The following is a 23,353-nucleotide window of genomic DNA, read 5'->3' on the forward strand; positions in this document are numbered from 1 at the left end:
GAATTACACCAATCTCCACTTTGCGTGCCACTTTACTCACTAATTAGGTTTTGATTGTCTTTTTAGATTCATCTTCATTGAGCTTAGTCGATGAACTCATTATTCGTACAAATTTATAAATAGTGAAATCTAACTCAATAAGAATAATTATATTTTATTTATCTATTAATATTGAGTAGTTTACTAGAATAATAAACTAATTTTTTTCTTTAAAATTTAGCCATTATATTATGATTGCAATTTTAATTAGCAAGAATTTTTCGCTTTATCACTCTATACAGCATCATATACATGTTCTTCCACTAATACGCCATTAATGCACCACATTTCTTCCTTAATTTATGGATCATAATGAAAATTATGAGTTCATCAACAATTATGAGTTAGATTAGCGGTTGAAGATTTCTTCGCTCATCCTTATATTAAGTATTTGATTTTTATCAACTATAGGAATAATTAACTCACTATCCCCCAATACCTAATACATAATTTCTCTACTTTAACCTTCGAAACCAAAACAAAAGAAAAAAAAAATATGAGTTAATCTAATGGTTGATGACTTATCTTCCTCATTTCGAGCTTATAATGTTAGATTGAAATGTGAAATGTTCCCGAATCAGGATTATGCTGCTTTGGCCTTTGCTTCTCTATTCACATGTCCATCTAAGGGAATCACTACATAAGCTCAACTGTTAGTTAGGTTTACATCACTAGGTCATATACGTATAGACAACATACAATTAGTTCAATGAGGTTCTATGATTGCAAAAATTGACTAACAAAGAAGTATAAAACAAATTCATAAAGTAGTCATCTTTGCTCAAGTCCACCGACTTAATATTATTCCTAAACATATGTACTTCTTCACTTTCAATAATACTTTATTTTAGTATGCCTTACTAATTTTGCATAGTTTATTTTTTTTGGAATTACTTACATTCTTTTTCTAATTAATTTTCACTCACAAACAATCAATTAGACACGTAAAGAGTACGCCTTAAACATGAATTAACACCTAAGAATTGATAGAATAGGTAATAATATGTAAATTTTAAACTTCTGTTAATTTAATTTATCAAGAAACTAAATTAACTAAATAAGTTGATGATTGAAATTTCAGAATACGTATGTATTTTAACATAAAAAATGATGAAAGTATTGTTTTAAGAACCATAAAAAGTTAATTGCATTAAAGTTAAATATGTAAAATTATGCATGAAAACTAAATTGAATTAAACTGAATTGAGTTAAACTAAAAAAAGTTAAACATGCAAAATTATGCATGAAAACTGTAGTAAGTTGCATTAAAGTCCAAGAAGTGACAGATCAACAAGAATTTAAAGACACAATAGTCAGTTTGAACAATAACATTATTAATTTTAGTCAAATTTAGTTTGAACATAGAATAAGGGAAGAAAATTGGATACACAAAATGGTTTGATAAGGATGTATTTTATTTTAAATTAGTTGTTGCTCTTTCACTTTGCGTGGAGTATGAAGTTCTTCGTCATCCATATAATGCAACTTCGTACTTGATATTAGTAATTGTTAGAGTATATTGAGACCGCTTGATATGTTATATTTTAACGATATGTTCGATTGTTGATATTAAATGATAATGAAAATAATTTGTATATTTCTTAAGATCATATCATTTTCAACGTGATGAACTTTTTTAAGATCAAAGTTTTTTGTCACAATTTCGCATTACGAACAAATAATACTTCTATAAATGGTTATAGAACAAATTGAATTTTGTGAAGAAAATAAGATGATTAAAGTCGAATAAGCTTGACTATTATTATGGAATTAGAGTATATAAGATATCACGGACTTTCAACTATCAGATTAAACTTTAGATTGAGTTTGTTCCTTGATAAAGTTTTATCTATTTCATTGAGATAGCTTTATTATGTTTTGGTCAGGAAAAATATTATTATCTTTGAAATATTTTTATGAGAAAAAAAAAAAAGAAAAGTGGGACCAAGTAATGATGGAAGGTTGGAGAAGTGAGTGAAGTTAGAAAATTGAAAGTATTGGAAAGTGGAGGGAGGAAAATGCCCAGAAAACATGGTGAGTAGGGCAGGGAAAGTGTCGTTACAATTGCAAGTATGTGGTCACATAAATTATATTTCCAATCTTGCGTAGACCCGACCTCTTTATATTTGGTCGTTTATCATTTATTACTAAACAACTTTCATGTGCCACAGTCCTACCATCATCTAAATACTTATACTATTTGTCGTAAACAAGATAGTTCAAATGCTATTTGTAAATGTAATGAATGAATTTTTGCATTGAGACTTATCCTATAAATATAATTTTGTTGGGTAAAGGACCTTTTTTCTCTGATATGGAGATAATTTTACTGAGAGAGATAATCTTTAAAAAAATCATCTTTGAAATTGATTCAAATATATATATATATATATATATATATATATATATATATATATATATATATATATATATATATATATATATATATATATATTGAAAAAGATAAATATTTGCTTGACATATTATAAATATCTATTTTATATGCCATAAACACTTACTTTACATACAATGAATTTCTACTATATATACAATAAACAATTACTAGAACTATTGTAAATATAGACTTTATGGTATGTAAGTAGGTGTTTATTGTATATGAAGTTAGGTGTTTAAGATATGTAAAGTAGTTGTTTATGGTATAAAGTATGTGTTTATCTTTTCTCGTGTTTTTTACATACCATAAGTACCTACTACACAAACTATATATTATAATCACCTACTCACATACCATAAGCTACTATACAAACAATATTCCATAATCACCTACTCAAGTAACATAAATAAATTCACATACGATAAAACCTACTTCACATACTATCAACACATACTTCACATTCCAAAATCTATTGAGCTGCTTATGATTTATGAGAGGCCCTCTCACACGAGTTGCTGAGCATTTTTTGCTTAACACAAATTCTTGTGAGAGACGGTCTCTTTGAGAGGCCATTTTTAATTTGGTCGGCCTATTATATATTTTTTTAAAATATTGTAAATAGGCATTAAGAATGATGTAAATAGACATTTAAAATATTGAAAATAGACATTAAGAATACGATAAGTAAGCATTAAGAATAATGTAAATAGACAATAAAGATACGGTAAATAGATATTAATCTTTAATGAACTGTATTTTAGATACGTCTACTAGTTGTTTGCTTAATAGGGTATGTATTGGCTTCGGCTGAGTGCTGATTTGGGTTACTACCTCTTTTATGGGTTTATTCAGCCCAACATCTAAAAGGTAGAACTCGATGCCAATCACAGCCGTTTGGGCCGGGGAATCCACAGTCCACAGAGAACAGCTCATTCACTGAAAGTGCTTTTTAATGAAGGCGTATATGCAGCTTGTTTTTTTGTAAGATAAACTTTTAAAAAACTTATATTCTCATAAAATATATTTGTTTCGGTAATGAAACGTGGAAGTGGGATACACTTGAAATACCTGGAGATAAGTAGAAGTGTGATCAAGAGAAGCGGCTTATGAGAGGAAGCGACCTGAATTCCTGCAACACGACACGTTAGCCTTGTCCGGGGGGTGACCTCCCGGAAGACCCCTCCGACGCTCAAGTCAGAACGTAAATCGGAAATTAATGAATGACTGATCGTGGAATGAATGCAAGAAGGAAGGTCGGGATTGAGATTGCTAGTGCTAGTGCTAGTGGTTGGGAAGGCTTAAGGAAGTAGTGTAAGCAAAGATTCTAGGAAAGCTGTTTCAGATATCTTCTCCCCTTTGATGGTTGTCCCTATTTATAATGTTTCAAGGAGGAAGTTACTCCAGAGAGGAAAGGAGGAAGATCATGGGAGTAATGGGCAGCAGCTGGCGGTTATGAAGGAAAGTGGAAGATAGTGGGCAGTTATCTACCTTGGAAGAAGGATTATCAAAGAATGTGGGTGAGTGGAAAGTTGAGTCAAACAGGTGGTTATTATTCTGGAGGGAAATTAGGGCATCTGGAAGTGAGTAGCTCATGGGCCATCCAAGGAGGTCGGGACATTCAACAAAAAGCCCATTGACCGAAAGTCAAGGTCAACGGAAAAGGTCAAAGGGTATTTTGGTAATATGATGCTAATTATTAAATAAATAAATTAATTAAAAAACAGTACCATGACACTTAGCCCCACGCATGAAGGGTGATGTGAGGGGAGAGCCACAACGACTAGAAACATCCTCCTTTATGCGGAAAAAACAGGTGCCCATTGGAGCTTGATTTAATGATCGTAGAGAACATTCAAAAGCCCCATGAGGTAAAACATATACCCGACCTGGCGAAGCTCCTCATGGATCTTGAAAATTGAGTTTGCAAGCTTTGAATCGACAGTCCTTGTGCTGAATTCCGAGTTGTAATGAAAAAGATATGACCTTTTAAGCTTGTCAGGTAAGAACGTATTGAATACGGGTCAAACGGGCATATGAAGCCGCGGCTTGAAGTATGCCGCGGAGTAGCCCCAGACGCGTTATAATACAACAGCGAAATAGTGAATGTGGGATCTAGATTCCGCGACATCATGTCTCGACCCTTGCTTTCACTGATATCGCAGAAATCAGGTTTTCAACAAAACACCCAAGGAGGGTCCGACTTATTGACTATGCGGATTAAATCAACTGTCTGTTTTGAACTGATGCCGCGTAACGCCAAGGGTTTTTACGAATCGGATCCCTAGTAATGACGCGGCATAGCATTCTACTCAAGATATTTTTACCCCTATTGTTGAACTATGCCGCGAACTAATAGTTTGCGTCTTTACTCACGAATTCAACACGAGAATCCCTCTTCAACACTTAGAATATTTTAAGAAAGAGAAGGACCCCCTGGGGGTCCGACTTATCGACCACACGGATATCTTTAAAAATGTTCAGTACTCGGTCAAAGCAGCCCCCTTTATTCTAGCATGATATGGAATGAGCCCCATAACTCGCATCTTCAATCCCACGGACACACATGAGAGATTCTATACTTAGAATTTTTCACCTGGACTAGGGTCATTTGGGGGTCCGACTTATCGACCACACGGATAAATATGGGAATCAGCCACTTTACTCTTCACCCCTCCTCTTTTATGACGGGGAACCAGCTCGCAGACCCGTGTCTTCAATCATACAGAAATATGGGACTTCTCTCATACATGGAATTTCTACATTATGACTGGGTGCACCAAGGAGTCCGACTTATCGATCACACAGATTTCCTTTGCCCTTGAGATATTTTCATATTTCCTTCCATCACATTTTACCCGCCGTGTCCATAAGTCGGACGGAGGAATGGGTAATCTCTCTATACTTGAAATGATTTTCCTTTCTGGAGGTTCAGTTTAGGGTCCGACTTATCGACTCTCCGGACATATTCGAGTGCTAAAGGACTTGAATAATTACCTGCTCCCCCCTACCTGGGGTCTGACTCGTCGCCCCACCGGTGGGATGGCTTTGACATTCAAACAAATTTATGACGTTCCTCTCTAATTGGGGGTCCGACTTTTCGACCTTCCGGCTATATTCAAGAGTTAACACTTAGAAAAATTTCGCAACATACCCTTTCAACCAGGGTCCGACTAATAGACTTCACGGTCATTACTTCCCAGTTATTGGGAGTCCGACTTATCGACTTCCCAGTTTTCCTCCGGAATTCCACCCTTTCGTTCGAATGCTCAAATCCCAAGTGAAGCATTTATTGCCGCTATAAATAGGGTAGTTGGAATAGTTCCATTTCACCTAATCTTCATTAACTCCCTCAAATCTTCAAATTGCAAGAAAGAGAAAGTAGAGAAACGCTCGGACAATCTTCATCCCTCCTTCAAACTTCTGACAAATCTTTCGAAGATCTTCAAGGTTTCTGACAAATCTTCATCAAGTTTCTGACAAATCTTCAAATTTCTTTAAGGTATTCAAACTTTCCCAGATTTTTCGAATTTCTTCAAGTTATTCTTCAAACTGTTCTTGAATGTTAGCCTAGAACTTTGAATTTGTTTATGAATTTAGTCTCTATTCTTTACAAGTTTCGACTACTACTTTATTATTAACATGGATGTCGCGGCTACTCAAGAGACTATAGCTAACTCAGACACCAACCCTACTAACTTGCCGGAAACTCTTTTGATAGTACGTAGGCGTCTTAATAAAAAGGGGTTATCAATGAATGACTCGGATGAAAGTAGTTCGGTGAGAATTACCCCCCATTATGAACCAATAAAAGATGGGGATGAGTCGTCTGTATCCCCTATATACCCTCCGGAGATTATAAAAACTGCTCCTTGGGAAGTGAGCGTTGCTTTCTTTCCAAATTACTTGCCGCGAATAAATCCTGACCTAGAAGGGTTATTGTATGTAGATATGGAAAACCTTGAAGGATCAGCCGAGTCTTCTGGAAGGGAGAGTGCAGCGCCAGTTCCTCCTCCATTCTACATTCCAAACGGCGGGCCCCTAAATTACTTCATTGATTTACAGACCAAAAGAGATCTAGACAACCGCCGGGAGGCCATCTCTCAAAAATGGGGTTTGAAGGATAATATAAACATTATTACCCCGGGGAATTATGACACCGTTAGGTTTCCTCCCCCACATTGTATAGCTGTATACTTTCCTTCTTTTGAATTAGGGCTCAGATTTCCTCTTCACCCGTTTTTTAGGGAGGTGTTAGAGTTTTTGAACATTTCAGTGCCCGAGTTATACCCAAACGCCTGGGGTTGTATGGTGGCCTTTTTGATCCTATGCAAAGTTTTGGCCGTGCCACCAACACTCACAGCTTTTAGATATATATTCAGAGCCCGCCTATGTAATTCGCAATCATACGGCTGTGGCTGGATTACTTTTACACACCGTCGAGGACTGAAGATAGTCCAAGACCTCCCCGATAACCAGAAGGGGTATAGGACGAAATTTGCATTTTTGTATAATTCAGAGGGATGGAACATCAAGACCTCTTTTGACATTAAACCCAACCTTGCGGGTTTTAATAATGGGATCCCGCAGTGTTCTTTTAGTGACGCGGTGATCATAGAGTACGCAAAGATGGACGTTCAATTGGGAAGGAAACCAATGAACGTCCAACTTAATTGGATACCTGGTCGCCCTGAGTTGGAGAACGAGAACCTCCTCTCGTCATTCGGCATCAGCTTGGCTATCGATCGGAGTAAGAATTACCGGGTTTCTTCCTTTTCTTTCCTATGATATGTTTAACTGTTTCTAACTCGCGATTTTTACAGGGATAGCCAAGGAGAATCTTCGAGCAAAGAGTCCGGAGCTGATGAAGAAATTCAGCGTTCTAAGACTTGCTCAAGGGGCCATACAGCGACCCGAGGATAAGCCTCTTCCCCTTCCTCCGAAGGTATAACTTCACAAAATTTCTTCGTTATGAAAGATTTCTGTTGATTCTTCCTAACTTTTTCCTTTGTAGGACTCGGCGACTGTAGAGAAGGGTCTGGAGGACGTGCCCTCAGAGCAAGAGGCTCTCCGACTTCTCGAAGAGAGAAAACAAATTCACATCCCCGATGAATCTGATAGGGTGATTCCTCCACAGACAAGGGGGGTGAAAAAGAGTGGGAAAAAGAAGAGGAAGCGGGATTCTTCTTCCCGCAAGGAGAGCTCGGCCAAGAGGCCCTCTGTGGGCACGATTCCTACGGCCGTACCTCTCCGCATAGGGTCGGTTGAGGAGGAGGCGTCTCCCCCTTCGGACTCTCCACGGCCAGCTTCGAACAAGGGGAAGGAGAAGGTGGGGGAGTCTTCCGCGGCTCCCTCATCACAATTCGCTGAGGTTTATCGTCGTCGGGAAGTTTTCCCTTTTCGACACAAGACACCCTTTCCGGAGTTGGGGCATAAGGGCTTAATTGTTCGTTTTAACAGGGCGACGTCCAACTTAATCAGCAAGGTGGACGTCGACCTACTAGAATCCATGCCCCCCCGTGACAGGGTGCGTCAGGCACAAGCTTCGGCGGCAGAGGTAATGACTTTTTTATGCTTAGTAGTGTCATTACTTGGTTTCCGGATTTCTTTAGTTGCCGTTTCTTTGCAGGCGTTCATACGGTTGGCTTTTGAGCTCGACGCAAACCGTCAAAGTGCCGCGGACCAGGAAACCATTGCCGCCCTTACCTCCCGCTGTGAGGAGCTGAATGACGAATTATCAAAATTGCGGGAGGACTTGCCGGGCCTAAAAGAGAAATTGGCCAAGTGTTCTGAGCTGAAAGAGCGCTTGGTCAGGACCGAACAATGGCGGGAAAGGGCAAGGAAGCAGCTGGACCAGACCATCGAGAACTTAGATGCTGCTTCCACCTGGTCTGCGAGCCTCGGCCATGAAGTCGGCTTGCTGATGGATACCCATGCCAAGCTCGTTCATCAGAACCAGCAACTTATGCAGCAAGTATCGACTGATTCTGCCCACTTCAAGATGATCCTATCCGCGGCGAAGGTGTATAAATTGTGTTTAACCAGGAAGGCCCGGATGGCTCGAGATTGGCTTCTTTCGGATGAGCCGGAAGCGTCGAAGTTTCTTGGAGATCTGACGGCGGAGATGGTGAGAGCCGGAACCCTGATCAGTGACGAAAAGTATCGTTTGGCTGCCGCAGAGTTGGGCATGGATTTTACATCTCTTCAGCAAACTGCTGATCAGAAGGGAAGTGAAGCCTTGTCCAACCTTACTCCTGTCTTGGACGGGGAGTCGGCGGTACTGGTCGACGCTGCTTGGGATGCGGATGAAAGGAGAGCCTGGTCCGAAAGGATGGATGCAGAGGCTGAGAGGGAGGCTTTATGCCTCGACTTGGATCAGCTGGCTCTCTCTTCTCCTCCGGCGTCAGATGTCCCGGAAAACTTGACGCTCTCCAACCTGGAGGTTTTGTGCCTTGATTTATCGAATCTTATTATTGACGAAGGTAGGAACCTCCAGGGCTTATCCCGAGAGCTGTCCGAGATCGGGGTGGAGCCGTTTAACGTTGAAGATTATGTAAGCTTCACTCCCAGTCTTGAAGAGGGAAGGATCGAGCCTCCTCTGCCGCCGGATCAAGACGTCGAGGCTTTTTTGGAAGATGTATAATCTTGCAATTTTGTAATTTTGATTTTTGCAAACATTCAACTCTGTATTTTGAATATTTTGATGTATATATCCCTGATTATGGAGTTTATTCGTGGTGTCCATGCTTTTATTCGTTGAGCCGTGGCTTCTCTTTTCCGAGGCTGCGGAATAATACTTAGAGGACGTGATTTTTCGATGTCACGCGCAGGCGACATCAAGGAAATTTGTACTTAGAATATTTTCAGCCTTTAGACCCCAGTAAGGGGGTCCGACTTGTCGATGTCCCGGTTGCGGGTTATCTTATTGGGAGACTTGAGATTTTCTTTTGAACTCAGGGACCCCAAACTGGGGGTCCGACTTATCAATGTCCCGGTTGGGAAACATCTTTTGGAATATTTTGAACTTTAGGGACCCCAAACTGGGAGTCCGACTTATCGATGTCCCGGTTGGGAAACATCATTGTGAAAACTTAGAATATTTTGAACTCTAGGGACCCCAAACTTGAGGTCCGACTTATCGATGTCCCGGTTGGGAAACATTACTGTGAGAACTGAGAATATTTTGAACTATAGGGACCCCAAACTTGAGGTCCGACTTATCGATGTCCCGGTTGGAAAACATCATTGTGAGAACTTAGAATATTTTGAACTATAGGGACCCCAAACTGGGAGTCCGACTTATCGATGTCCCGGTTGGGAAACATACTTGTGAGAACTTAGAATATTTTGAACTATAGGGACCCCAAACTGGGAGTCCGTCTTATCGGTGCTACGAACGGATGTCAGATATTTCAAGTGATTTTTGGTCTTGGAACCCTATCCTAAGGGTCCGACTTATAGGTATCACAAGTTCGTTAGTGACAAAATAATTTGATAATGGGACCCCTCTCAAGGGTCCGACTTATGGATATTACTGATTTAATAAGATTTGCAAAAGAATTTTACCAAACATTTGCGAACATAAGAGCCGGATAATTTGAAAATAAAACCTGTTTATTAATGATTGTTAAGGATACAAGTGACGATTGAAGTAATTTTGAATTACAACGCAATTATGTTGCGGAAGGACTGTAGTCGCGGATTGGTGCTGATGAGTCTGTCCCTGATGAGGCTGTTTATGCTGATGCTTGTCGATTGCCCCTTGCAAATTTTATTAAATGAAGAATTTTTTCAAATGGTCTCCATTCCATGGTCGGGGTAGTTTTTTCCCTTTCATGTCTTCCAGTTCGAAGGTTCCTGGTTTGACGACGTGGGTGACTCTGAAAGGTCCGTCCCAGTTGGCCCCTAACTTTCCTTTCTCCACGATTTTTCCCGTAGCTTCTACTTTTCGGAGGACTAAATCACCAATTTGAATGCGTCTGGTTTTGACGTGGCGATTGAAGCTACGGATCATCTTTTGTTTTTGTGCTATTGATCTCAGCAGTGCGTTTCCTCTTGTCTCTGGCAGCAGATCTAAGTTTGCTCTTTTACCTTCCTCATTTTCGTCGTGTGAGTAGTAGGTGACCCTTGTAGAGGGTACGCCTATTTCAACTGGGAGCACGGCTTCAGATCCGTATACTAAAGAGAAAGGTGTATGCCCCGTTGAGTCTTTGATGGTTGTTCGACTTGCCCATAAGATGCCTGGTAGTTCTTCATCCCAATTACCTTTGACCCCCTCTATCTTCTTCTTAATGCCATTCAGGATCTCTTTGTTCGCGGACTCTACTTGACCATTAGTTTGCGGCCTGGATACTGAACTGAATCTGATTTGGATGTTAAACTTGTCGCAGTACTCGATAGTGTTCTTGCTGACGAACTGCCTTCCATTATCTGTTATGATCACCCGGGGGATGCCGTACCTTGTGATGATATTCCTCCATATAAACTGACAGACTTGTTTGTCCGTGATTGAGCTAAGGGCTTCCGCTTCTACATATTTTGTGAAATAATCAATGGCCACAATGATGAATTTGCGTTGCCCTTTTGCCGGAGGGAAGGGGCCAAGGAGGTCCATGCCCCATTTGTCGAAAGGCAGGACGGCTTGCATGGCGGTCAAGTAATTAGATGGCTTCCTTCCTATCTTTGAGTGGTACTGACATTCAGGACATCTTTTGATCAAATACTCCGCGTCTTCTCGGAGTGAGGGCCAATAATATCCACTTCTAAGGACTTTCCCAATGACAGTCCGTACTCCTTGGTGTATACCGCATCCACCTTCGTGTATTTCGCGGAGGATATAGTTTCCTTCTTCAGGGGATACGCATTTCAGGAGGGGGTGTGTATATGACTTCTTGTAGAGCGTTCCTTCGTGGAGTTCGAACCATCTAGCTTTCTTCCGGAGCATTTTGGCCTGACATTCATCTTGGGGAAGCGTCTGACTCCGCAAATATTCGATGTATGGCTCCATCCATGTTTCTGATCTGTCGATGGTATCGACCATGAAGTTGATGCTGGGGTTAGGAAGCACTTCCCAGATTATGTCTCGAGCCGCGGATGTTTCTGCTGAGCTGGCAAGCTTTGCCAGGGAATCAGCTTGGGTGTTCTGGGATCTTGGAATGTGCTCCAACGTGAACTTGTCGAATTTTTGAACAAATTCCTTTACTTGCTGCAGGTACATTTTCATGCTGTCATCTTTAGCTTCGAACTCCCCGTTCACTTGTCCAACAATCAATTGGGAGTCAGAAAAGGCGGACAATTTTTTGGCTCCCGTTTCGTAGCAAATTCTCAGTCCCATCAATAATGCTTCATATTCGGCCTCGTTGTTGGATGCTGCGAACTCGAACCTGACCGCTCTTTCCATACGGGCCCCGGCGGAAGACACAATGAGGAGTCCAGCTCCACTTGCTGATTGGGTAGAGGACCCATCTACATACAACTTCCATTCCTGATTGGGTTCAGGATGATAGGGGAGAGTGCTTTCAGCAATGAAGTCAGCCAGAGCTTGGGCTTTGATTGCCGTTCGAGGCTCGTATTCGATGCCGAAATCCGCCAGCTGGTTTGCCCAATCTGTGACGCGGCTTGACTTGTTTTTCCCTTCCAGAATCTTTTTCAAAGGTTGATCAGTCCGGACGATGATCTGGTGGGATTGAAAGTAGGGCTTCAATTTCCTGCTTGCCATGACGATTGCGAATATGACTTTTTCGACTTCACCGTAGTTTCCCTCCGAGCCACGGAATGCATGACTTATATAGTATATAGGAAGCTGTTTCTTTTCTCTTTCCGCAACCAGTACTCCGGATAACGAATATTCGGAGACAGAGACATATAGGACTAGCTTCTCCCCTTTGATGTGCGAAACTAGTTTTGGCAAGGTGGACAGGTGCTCTTTAAGTTGGCGGAAGGACTCTTCTGCTTCTGCTGTCCACTCGAACTTCTGTTGTTTTATTGTTTTAAAGAAGGGTAAACATTTATCCGCGGACTTGGAAAGAAATCTTCCAAGAGCAGCCAGGCACCCCGTGAGCTTTTGTACTTCTTTTACTGAGGTGGGAGATCTCATGTTTTGTATAGCCCGGATTTTATCGGGATTTGCCTCAATGCCTCGCTCGTCTACCAGGAAGCCCAGGCACTTCCCTCCGGTAACTCCAAACACACACTTGTTAGGATTGAGTTTCATTTGGTGCTTTCGAAGGGTAAGGAACGTCTCTCGTAAGTCTGCGGCGTGCTGACTTGCTTGTTTGCTTTTTGTGATCATGTCATCTACATATACTTCTAAATTCCGTCCAATCTGAGATTGGAAGGCCTTGTTGACCATCCTTTGATAAGTTGCCCCCGCGTTTTTTAATCCGAAGGGCATAACCTTGTAGCAATAGACTCCCATGCTGGTAATGAAGGCCGTGTGAGGTTGGTCTTCAATTGCCAACGGAATCTGATGATAGCGGCATTGGCATCCATGAAGCTTAATAATGCATGGCCTGCTGTAGAATCCACCAGATGATCTATCTTTGGAAGTGGGTAATCGTCTTTAGGGCACGCCTTATTCAGGTCCGTGAAGTCGACGCACATCCTCCACTTGCCATTCGGTTTTTTCACCAGGACAACGTTGGATAGCCACTCAGAGTATTTGCATTCTTTAATAAATCCGGCTCTCAACAACTTCTCGACTTCCTCCTTGGCGGCCTCAGTCCGCTCTCTTCCTTGATGTCGTAGCTTTTGTTTTATGGGTTTATAGCCTGGTTTGATGTCAAGTTTATGACACGCGACACTGGTAGGGATGCCAGGCATTTCTTCCGTGCAAAAAGCAAAGACGTCGCGGAACTCAGCAATGGTGGCCACTATGTCCTGTTTGACCGTGCTAGGAAGATCTTTCCCTACCTTGATTTGTTTCCCCTCGAACATGTCTACTTCCTCGTATCGTTCTATGGGGCGAGGCCTTTCATGCGTGCTGAGATTTTCCTTGTACACGCTCATGACAGCTGGGACATTGTCTTCCCTTTTTCTTTTTGCTCGTGTCTCGGAGGACCCGCGCTTCAGGGTGTTGACGAGGCATTGGCGAGCCGTCACTTGGTCTCCCTTGAGAATGCCAACTTGTCCATTATCTGTCTCGAATTGCAGCAAGAGTTGATGGGGAAAGATTGCTGCCTTGATCTTATTAATGAGTGGGAGCCCCATGATAGCATTGTAGGGGAAGTTGAGATCTACCACTGTGAACCGTATGGGCATGGTCCGGCTTTCATTTCTCTCCCCTACTCGTACGGGGAGAATGATCGTGCCCAACGGAATGACCTGACTTCCTCCAAACCCAATCAGTGGTTTGTCTAGGGGTTGTAAGTGCTTTTCCTCGAACTTCATCTTTCTCAAGCACTCCATTGTAATAAGATCAGCCGTGCTTCCCGTATCTACCAGCACTCGTCTGACTTTCATTTGCCCGATTTTAAGAGAGACCACCAGGGGATCGGTATGGGGTTGTTGCAGCGGTTGGGAGGTCGTGGCATCGAACTTCATGACCGGTCCCTTAGATGCGGCCCTGGGAGGTCCTTTCAGCAAAGTGTGGACGCTGTTTTTTGCCGCGCGGATAGTGGGATATTCCTCAGTGTGTCCCCCAAAAATCATGTTGATAGTTCCTTGAGTGTCGGAACTTTCGCGTCTAGCTTCGTTCCTCTTGGGGGATCGGCGTTTCTGTTGCCATGGCCTCCTTTCCCCTTCTCTTCCAGCATCATAATCTCTCCTGTTGAGGAACCTGGACAGTTTTCCTTCGTTAGCCAACTGATGCAAGATGCGCTTTAGTTCGCGACATTGTGCCAGAGTATGGCCGTGCTCTTTGTGATAATCACACCACAGATTATAGTTGCGCCTATCAGAGGGGGTGGTAACTGGAGGTGGAGCTGGCAATTGATCTCGAACAGCGAAGAAAATGTCCCTCCTGTTTCGATTGAATATGGGGTCGTTTCCTCCATCTCCCAGATTCCGCGTCCTAGTTTCTCCTTCTGTAACGTATACGTGTCGGGCTCGTGGAGGTCCCATATCAGACGGCGGCGTAGGACGACGCGGCATGTAATTCTTCTCTCTCCTCGAAGAATGCTCCTCCCTGCTTCGTGAGGATTGATGGGGGGGCCCGACATCTTTTTTCTCAAACTTTCGCCTTTTCGGATCATGTGCTTGACATATCTCTGACGCCGTGACATAACTTTGGCATTGTTTCATGGCCTCTGCATACGTCTTTACTTGACTTTCAACCAACTGGAACTTCAGCCGTTGGGCCTTCATTCCGTTGATTAGGGCGTTTAGGGCAACCGACTCCTCCAAATCAGTCACTTCCAGCACTGCCTCATGGAACTTCTTAAGATATGAGGATATGGACTCTCCTTCCAATTGAGTGACACTAAGCAGGTGGAAATTTGATTTCTCCTGCCTTCTTGAGGCTATAAAGTGGCCCAAGAACTTGCCCTCTAGTTGGGCAAAGTTGTGGATGCTTCCTCCGGGAAGGGAGGTGTACCACGTCAAAGCTACTCCTGTAAGAGTAGTTGGAAAGAACTTACACCATAACGATGAGTTGGTGGTGTACAACAACATAAGATTCTTATACGCCGTCAAATGCTCCTGCGGGCATGACGTGCCATCGAAAGCAGCCATGTTTGGTACCTTTATTTTCCCGGGATTGGGAGTATTCAGTATCTCTCTGGCCAGGGGAGAGACTAATGGTATGGGCTCTTCAGGAAGGACACTCTTGTCGTCCTCATTCCGCGGCATGGAGGTGGGAGTGAGGGGACGGCTAGACCCGGCGAGTTGTGCCTTCTTCCTTTCCTCCCTTCTTTTATCTACCAGGGATTGGACGCTCTCAGACGTCTTTCGCTTTTTGCTCTCTATGAAGGTTCGGGCATCTGGAGTGGCGGTTTTGGATTCGCCATCTCGTGTACCTGTCTTGCTTTGGTGCGGGTAAGTTCTGGACCTTTCCCGCCTATTTTTATTGCGTCTACTGGAATGGGAAGTCCTCGAGTTCCCGTCTTGAGATTCATGAGATTTTGGTATCTCTTGACGGGGCTCGATTCGTTCCTCTAAGTTTTTTATTTGGTTCGCCATGTCTTCCAGTACCCGTTGTTGAGTAGGGGTATTGTTTATGACGGCGCGGAGTTGTTCAGAGAACGCGGCCGTGAGATTTCGCGCTAGCATGTCCAGATCACGGCGAGTCACGGCTTGATTATTAGCGTGACCCGCTGAAGTGTCTGTGTCTGTGCTATGCACGGTGGCGGTTTGAGTCGGGTTCTTCTTGGGAGCCATGACTTCTTGTACACGTCCCCACAGACGGCGCCAAACTGTTTCGGTAATGAAACGTGGAAGTGGGATACACTTGAAATACCTGGAGATAAGTAGAAGTGTGATCAAGAGAAGCGGCTTATGAGAGGAAGCGACCTGAATTCCTGCAACACGACACGTTAGCCTTGTCCGGGGGGTGACCTCCCGGAAGACCCCTCCGACGCTCAAGTCAGAACGTAAATCGGAAATTAATGAATGACTGATCGTGGAATGAATGCAAGAAGGAAGGTCGGGATTGAGATTGCTAGTGCTAGTGCTAGTGGTTGGGAAGGCTTAAGGAAGTAGTGTAAGCAAAGATTCTAGGAAAGCTGTTTCAGATATCTTCTCCCCTTTGATGGTTGTCCCTATTTATAATGTTTCAAGGAGGAAGTTACTCCAGAGAGGAAAGGAGGAAGATCATGGGAGTAATGGGCAGCAGCTGGCGGTTATGAAGGAAAGTGGAAGATAGTGGGCAGTTATCTACCTTGGAAGAAGGATTATCAAAGAATGTGGGTGAGTGGAAAGTTGAGTCAAACAGGTGGTTATTATTCTGGAGGGAAATTAGGGCATCTGGAAGTGAGTAGCTCATGGGCCATCCAAGGAGGTCGGGACATTCAACAAAAAGCCCATTGACCGAAAGTTAAGGTCAACGGAAAAGGTCAAAGGGTATTTTGGTAATATGATGCTAATTATTAAATAAATTAATTAATTAAAAAACAGTACCATGACAATATTATTAAATAATAGATTGACAGTTTAACCTATGCAAAAGATTTGTTTAAAATATGAGAGAGATAAATAGAGAAATCAATGAGCTTAAATATATTTTCGAGACTTGTTTAGTAAACATTGAATGAGCCTAACTCAAACGATGAAAATAGTATAGGTAAAATGCTTGTTATCAATGCAATATGCTATAACCATGAAGAAAGACAATTTAAATTGAACATTTAAATAACTTAATATTAGAAATTTTGATTGAAATATTGAATTTGTTTGATTTGACTTTTGAAACATCAAAGTAGAAAGAAATTGAATTAAACTAGTCCTTGCTTTTACTCCTACTCATCCGTTATAAAATAATTGTTATATTGTAGTATTGACAATATTTATCGTGTAAAAATATTTAATACTTCCCGTGAAAAATTATGATCAATTAAAATCTTGTTTAATTTGTAATATTATACCGTCTCACTTATTAATTTTTTATAATTTTTAATTATATATAATTTTTAATTATATATAATTCAATATATATATATAATCAAAATAACAAATTATGGTTATAGAGGTTAGTTTGTTTGAGTGGTAAGAAATTGGATGTTGCAAGTACTTGATATTGGAACGAAAAAAAAACAGATTCTTAAAGTTCGCCACCTTTTTCATTTTATTGCCAACCCCTCCTAATGAAATTATGAATTTGTCCCTAAAATTTAAAAAATTACAACTTTGCCACTGGACTTAAATTTTCTTATTTATACTACTAATAATAATAATAATAATAATAATAATAATAATTAATAATAAAAATATTTTTTAAAAAAATTAAATATAATAATTAAAACAAAAATAAATATTTAATAATAATAATAATAATAATAATAATAACAATAATAATAATAATAATAATAATAACAACAACAACAACAACAACAACAACAACAACAACAACAACAACAACAATAATGATAATAATAATAACAATAATAATATAAATAAAATTAATAATAATTAAAAAAAAATTAATACCAGTCGCACAAAAAGTGTGACTGTACCTAGGTCGAGTCGCACTTTTTGTGCGACTGATATTAATTTTTTTATTTTAATTATTATTAATTTTATTTATATTATTATTGTTATTATTATTATTATTATTATTGTTGTTGTTGTTGTTATTATTATTATTATTATTATTATTATTATTATTATTATTATTATTATTATTAACTTTTTATATTCTTTTAAATAATAGTATTAATAATAATAATAATAGTGCTTAAAAAATCCCAATAGATTCAAATTCAGACTTTTAGTTTTCCCATATGGTGAATTGATTACAATTAATTAATTTACATTTACAATGATCAAAAAAACTCAATTAGTAAATTGGCTGTTGGATTTCTTATTCCATATAGCATCGAGACTCTCAGCACCGATTATTTTCAACCAAACCTAAACAAAAACACTTTATTGAAGCCAACTGTATCTGTCAATGTTCCTTTACTTTCACTAATGAGGTAATTATTATTATATTAAAAATAATTAAACGTTCAAATAAATTATTTAAATTCAAAAATAATTTATTAAATAAAAATAACAACAATAATAATAATAATAATAATAATAATAATAATAATAATATAAATAAAATTAATAAAAAAATTTAAAAAAAAAATTAATACCAGTTGCACAAAAAATGCGACTGTACCTAGGTCGAGTCGCACTTTTTGTGTGACTGGTATTAATTTTTTTTTTTTTGAATTTCGAATTATAAAATTTCTTTTGTTTAATTAATTTATTTTTTAAGTTATTGTTATTTAAATAATAATAATAATAATAATAATAATAATAATAATAATAATAACAATAATAATAATAATAATAATAATAATAATAATAATAATAGCAATAATAATATAAATAAAATGAATAAAAAAATGTTTTAAAGTCTAATGGCAAATTCGTAATTTTTTAAAGTACAGAGACAAATTCCTAATGAACGATAAAATGAAAAGAGTGGTGAACTTTAGTAATGCACTGAAGAAAATAGCACTCCTATTCTAGAGAGATCTTTTTGTTTTAATTCTTGTCTTTTGTGGAACAACATGATCTAATGATTTGAATTCTCATATGGAACATGATGAGCCGTATTTCTTTGAAAATGTTTCCATCCATGAATTTCAGTGAAACATCTTTTCATTAGCATGCATAAGCAAAGTTCATTATATTGGTCTTCCCATACATTAGTCTTCCCATTACACACTAGTAGTACACTTCTAGACAATTCAAGACAATATCCACTTTAATGTTTCGGACTCTGGTCATTTTGTATGATTACTAGAAAATTTTTTTGATATGTATTTATTTGAGGTAAGGTCATAAGGATCACTATTAATTAAAGAATATTTTTTATTGACTATCTAAAAATAGTTGAATTTTGTCTATTAAAATTTAGTTAGAAATTAGTAGGAAAATAGTCGAAAATAAAGTATAGTAGAAAAAATAGTTGAAATTTTCTACTAGCATAGTTTTTGTAGGAAAGTAGTCAAAAATCCTAATTAATGCAAATTAGAGTCAAAAAATATCATTTATGTATTTTTTTAGGATAACGCACTTCATGCTAATAGGAAAAGAGAATTAATTTTCTATGTTGAAGATCAATACCCTTATTACTAATAGAAAGTTCTTACTTTGATTCCATATTAATATCATTTTAGTATCTAGACTTGGGCCAAGTCTAATGTTATAAAGTCTATAACATAATTGAGTTTTAGGTTTGATTTGACAAATAAAATCATTTAATATTAAGATTATATTGAGTCTCATTTCGACTAGGTTTAGATAACATTGGTGCAATTCATGTTTGAGTTAATATTTATCGAGATTTGATTTGGGTTTATGTCTGTTGTCAAATTTAAATTGTGTTAATACTGAGTTTATAGTTCGATCGAATTCATATATATCAATATCAAGTCAATTGTGTGTTCTGGCGTTCTTGGGTTGGGCTCGAGTAAATATTATTGTTTTGATGACTTTAAGTTGATATTTTCAGTATGGTTTGACTTCAGGTCAATCATATATATTATATTCAAATCAATTTTTAGTCTAATGCCTCACTATATGCTCTAATAAGCAAGGGCAATAATGAACTATTTTATCATTTTTTTTACCATCTTAATTTGTATAAAAAGTACTTAGATGCAACCGTGTAAGTAAAAAAAATGAGGATAATAAAGATAATGTAAAATATTTAAGGTGATTGTGTGATCAAATCCTTACACATGTTCACAAGATATTTATAAATTATAATACCTCTCTCTTCTTCGAGTTTTACAAATTTAACAAAAAAATTCTAGTATCGATCTTTTTAAAGTTTGTCAAATTCAAAATAAAAGAGAAAGAAGTCACAAACAATAGTAGATTGCCAAACAAAAATCTTCTTCTTAGACATTGTGGTGATTGGCAATTAAATTATTTTGTTGATGTTAGAGTTGAATTTTGATTTTTGACTTTTTGATTAATTTATTTTTTTTCATAATAGTTTTTTTATAAATTTTTTTTTAACTTATTTTTTTAATCAAAAATCAACAATCAACAAATAATTTTTAACAACCATCTCATTAACAATTTCGGTCAACATTTGTGAAACATTTTGATATTGAAGAAAAGAGTCGAGAAGGCTAGGCATAGAACTTTTGATAAGAACTTAAGAAGCAAGGGACCCATGTATGATGAGTGACGTTTGTATGGGGAGCAAATGGCGTTTAATGATTGACGAAGCATTAAACATGAAAACGACTTGTTACTCTAAAGAAAAAGAAGTCTTTCAACTACCCACCAATACATTCATTGTTATACTAAGCTTCTTTTTTTGTGTTGAAAATGGTAGAAGATTAGGTAGTTGCTAACTCAAATCATATTACTCCATCTACGTGGAGTCGTGGAAAATATATATTTACATATTAATCAAATCGTCTTTAGCAACATCTATTTACTTGGTATTTTACTCGCAGAAATAGCAATTGTTCTAATTAATAAATAATTATATATGTTTTTAGTAGATATTTAGTGAATATATATATATATATATATATATATATATATATATATATATATATATATATATATATATATATATATATATATATATATATATTAATACCTTAGGTGGGTGGTTCACCCGATAGATAAATAAGTTTTTTTTATTTAGTATTCTACACTATTACCCTACTTAAATTTTGGTGTTATTAAACGAAGGATGATTAACCTATTTATTATTTGTATAATTTTTATATATGTATGTCTAAAATCAAATAATTTTGAAAGAATATACTTCTAAATAATAATTTTGACTTTTCAATCCCAAATCATTGGATAAGTGTCAAAATGTAAAGCTAATTTTTTAAAAAGTCAAAAAAAAAAACTAATGACATAATAGTAATTTGAATTTAATTTCTATATCTAACTCATTGAAATTAATAAATTGCATGCATGATAGGGATACTTAATATTGCTTATAGAAAAATTCAAAAGTTATCCTTGAAAAGTTTATTAGATATTTAAATTTTTGAAAATAGAATTTCATCTCAATTGGAAAAAATATCATTTTTTATGAGTGGTCTTAGACTCGATTCTCACTTTGCCCTTCTATTCCTTCAATCTACCTCGTAATAAAAAAATAATATTTAATTATCATCATCATAATACCATAGAAATATGATCAAGATTAGGAGACAAAAAAGAATGTGCCATATAGTCCCCCAACTCAAAAAAAAAACTATTAAGTACCAAGACGAGAAAAAACATGCTAAAGCAAGAGAAACATTAACGCATTTAACCAATATCATTAAATCACATTAATGAATTACTCCTATCAATTAGACTACACCAAACCCCAAGACTATTGACATTCAATATTTATGTTGATTAATCACAGGAAATTAAATTATGAACATCAACAATAAAGGTGCCTCATGATTTTTTATTGCATTAAATTTTATAACAAGTCTTGTATGAGACCATTTCATCGTGAATCGGATCCATATAAGCAGTCTATTAGTAATAAAAACATAAAAAAAGAAATTTGCACTCACACTCACCGTAAATCAGGTCCATACAAACAGTCCATTAGTAATAAAAACATAAGAAAATGAAATTTGAACTCACACTTATAAGGGAAGCAATTTTTTTAAATAGTTCTGGCTGAACCAATTAAAATCTTGAGACGACTTCTTAGAGTAACTTTTAGGAGATTCTTAAACACAACCTATTTTTTTGTTATTTATTTTGAAACTGAACTATTTTTTTAGTAAACTGAATTTATTTTTTTATTGATTTCCTATTATTAATACTTTGCAACATATTCGATTGTAATGAATTAAGCATATATCATTTCTAATTTAAGTCTATTCTTAACGAAATAGATTTTTTTTATTAATTGGCCGGACTAGTTTTCTTGTTTTCTTAATCTTACTTGATAAATTTATGCGGAGACAAAGTCTCTAATGTCTAAGATAGTGATGGTTATTTATTACCATCACTCTATAAAGATGTTCATACAATTGTTCCTTACTCTTTCTTTTTTTTTCTATATGTTTTAGGTAGAATATATGTAGTATTTTTTCATTTTCTATTCAGATGATTAGGATCGAGATTGTATGTAGAGTAAAATTATGGAATGTGGTCGGATCAAATAAATAGGATCAAATCGTGAGGTCTTAATTCTTATAATTCTACAAATGAATTTAAACGTGTTAAAGATGCTTTTTCGTTTATCCTAATATTTTATTTTAAGGTTATAATTGTGATATAAAGTTTCTTAACCTTATTTTTAAAGAGTAATTAGTTTAAAACTCAATATTATCAAAGATTTTATTTTTTAATTTTAATTCTGAAATATTTTCAGATACTAGTGTGTATGTGTATAAAATTAATAAAAGATGGTGCTTAAGAAAAATTAAGTATAATTAAGACTAAATTTATTGGATCGGATCCTAAGATCGATTAAAGGATCTTCAAATTGACTACCAAAACTTTATTTCAAGATTTTAAGATTCTACCATTATTACGGATTTTTGATCCTACATACAATCTAGATTAATTATCTATTTTTAAATCATAAAATTGTAGAACAGAATTGTAATTTTAATGACCGTTGTTTGCATTGAGAGGATTGAAAAGAAGCGAGTACTATATATTCGTTTGTTTCCCTGGTACAAAGATCAGCCAAATCATTTTTTCATTTTATGTCTACTAAATGCCACTATAAGTCTTTAACGATTGCTTCCCCAACTTAGCATGGTTTCTAATTTGTACGAGTGGAATATGGAATCTTACCAAACAAAGTGCCTAAAAAGAATGAAAATAAAAGTCATAAACCAATTAACTAGGTTGACTCTTGATAGTTAATCTACTGTTAATCTGATCTTATGGTCGTTTATAATCATCAAGATATGATTAAAAATGCAATCATGGTTGGATTTGCGTAGATTACAAGGGATCTCCTCATCAATTTGTAGCCATAAACATTGACTAATTAAGTAATTATAATTAACTTTTTATATTTATATTTTATTTTGTCGAAAATACTTTCTACATTACGGTTATTGAAATTATTTATTTTTAAAGTATATTTTATATATTGTGATTAATGTGTTTAAATTGACTAATCACATAACTTTATTATCTTAACTATTTATAATTTTTTAAGAATATGTAATTAAAAATATAAATTATCAAAATAAAATAATATAGTGTTATAGGTAAATCTTTACCCAGCATAATGAATTGCTAGTTTCTACTATTTTAATGGAGTCCCTATAACAACACTCCAAGGGATTTGTCTCTTCAATTTTTTAATGTTTTTGATTTTGA

The 23,353-nt window shown here is 37.0% G+C and overlaps 1 protein-coding gene across 2 annotated transcripts; it reads left to right on the forward strand.

Moving 5' to 3' along the window:
* Positions 1 to 2,584: 2,584 nt before the first annotated feature.
* Positions 2,585 to 10,661, forward strand: LOC130815922 (uncharacterized). Of its 2 annotated transcripts, XM_057682456.1 has the most exons (4): positions 2,585 to 7,181; positions 7,255 to 7,376; positions 7,446 to 7,988; positions 8,061 to 10,661. In XM_057682456.1, exons 1-4 carry the CDS (start codon positions 6,074 to 6,076, stop codon positions 9,072 to 9,074), a joined length of 2,787 nt encoding a protein of 928 aa, XP_057538439.1. In that variant the 5' UTR covers positions 2,585 to 6,073; the 3' UTR covers positions 9,075 to 10,661. The 2 variants fall into 2 exon arrangements, with proteins under 2 accessions (XP_057538439.1, XP_057538438.1); XM_057682455.1 differs by having other exon boundaries at positions 2,586 to 7,181; positions 7,446 to 10,661.
* The last annotated feature ends 12,692 nt before the right edge of the window (positions 10,662 to 23,353 follow it).

Source organism: Amaranthus tricolor, chromosome 6 (assembly GCF_026212465.1).
Source record: "Amaranthus tricolor cultivar Red isolate AtriRed21 chromosome 6, ASM2621246v1, whole genome shotgun sequence".
NCBI classification, from domain to species: Eukaryota; Viridiplantae; Streptophyta; class Magnoliopsida; order Caryophyllales; family Amaranthaceae; genus Amaranthus; species Amaranthus tricolor.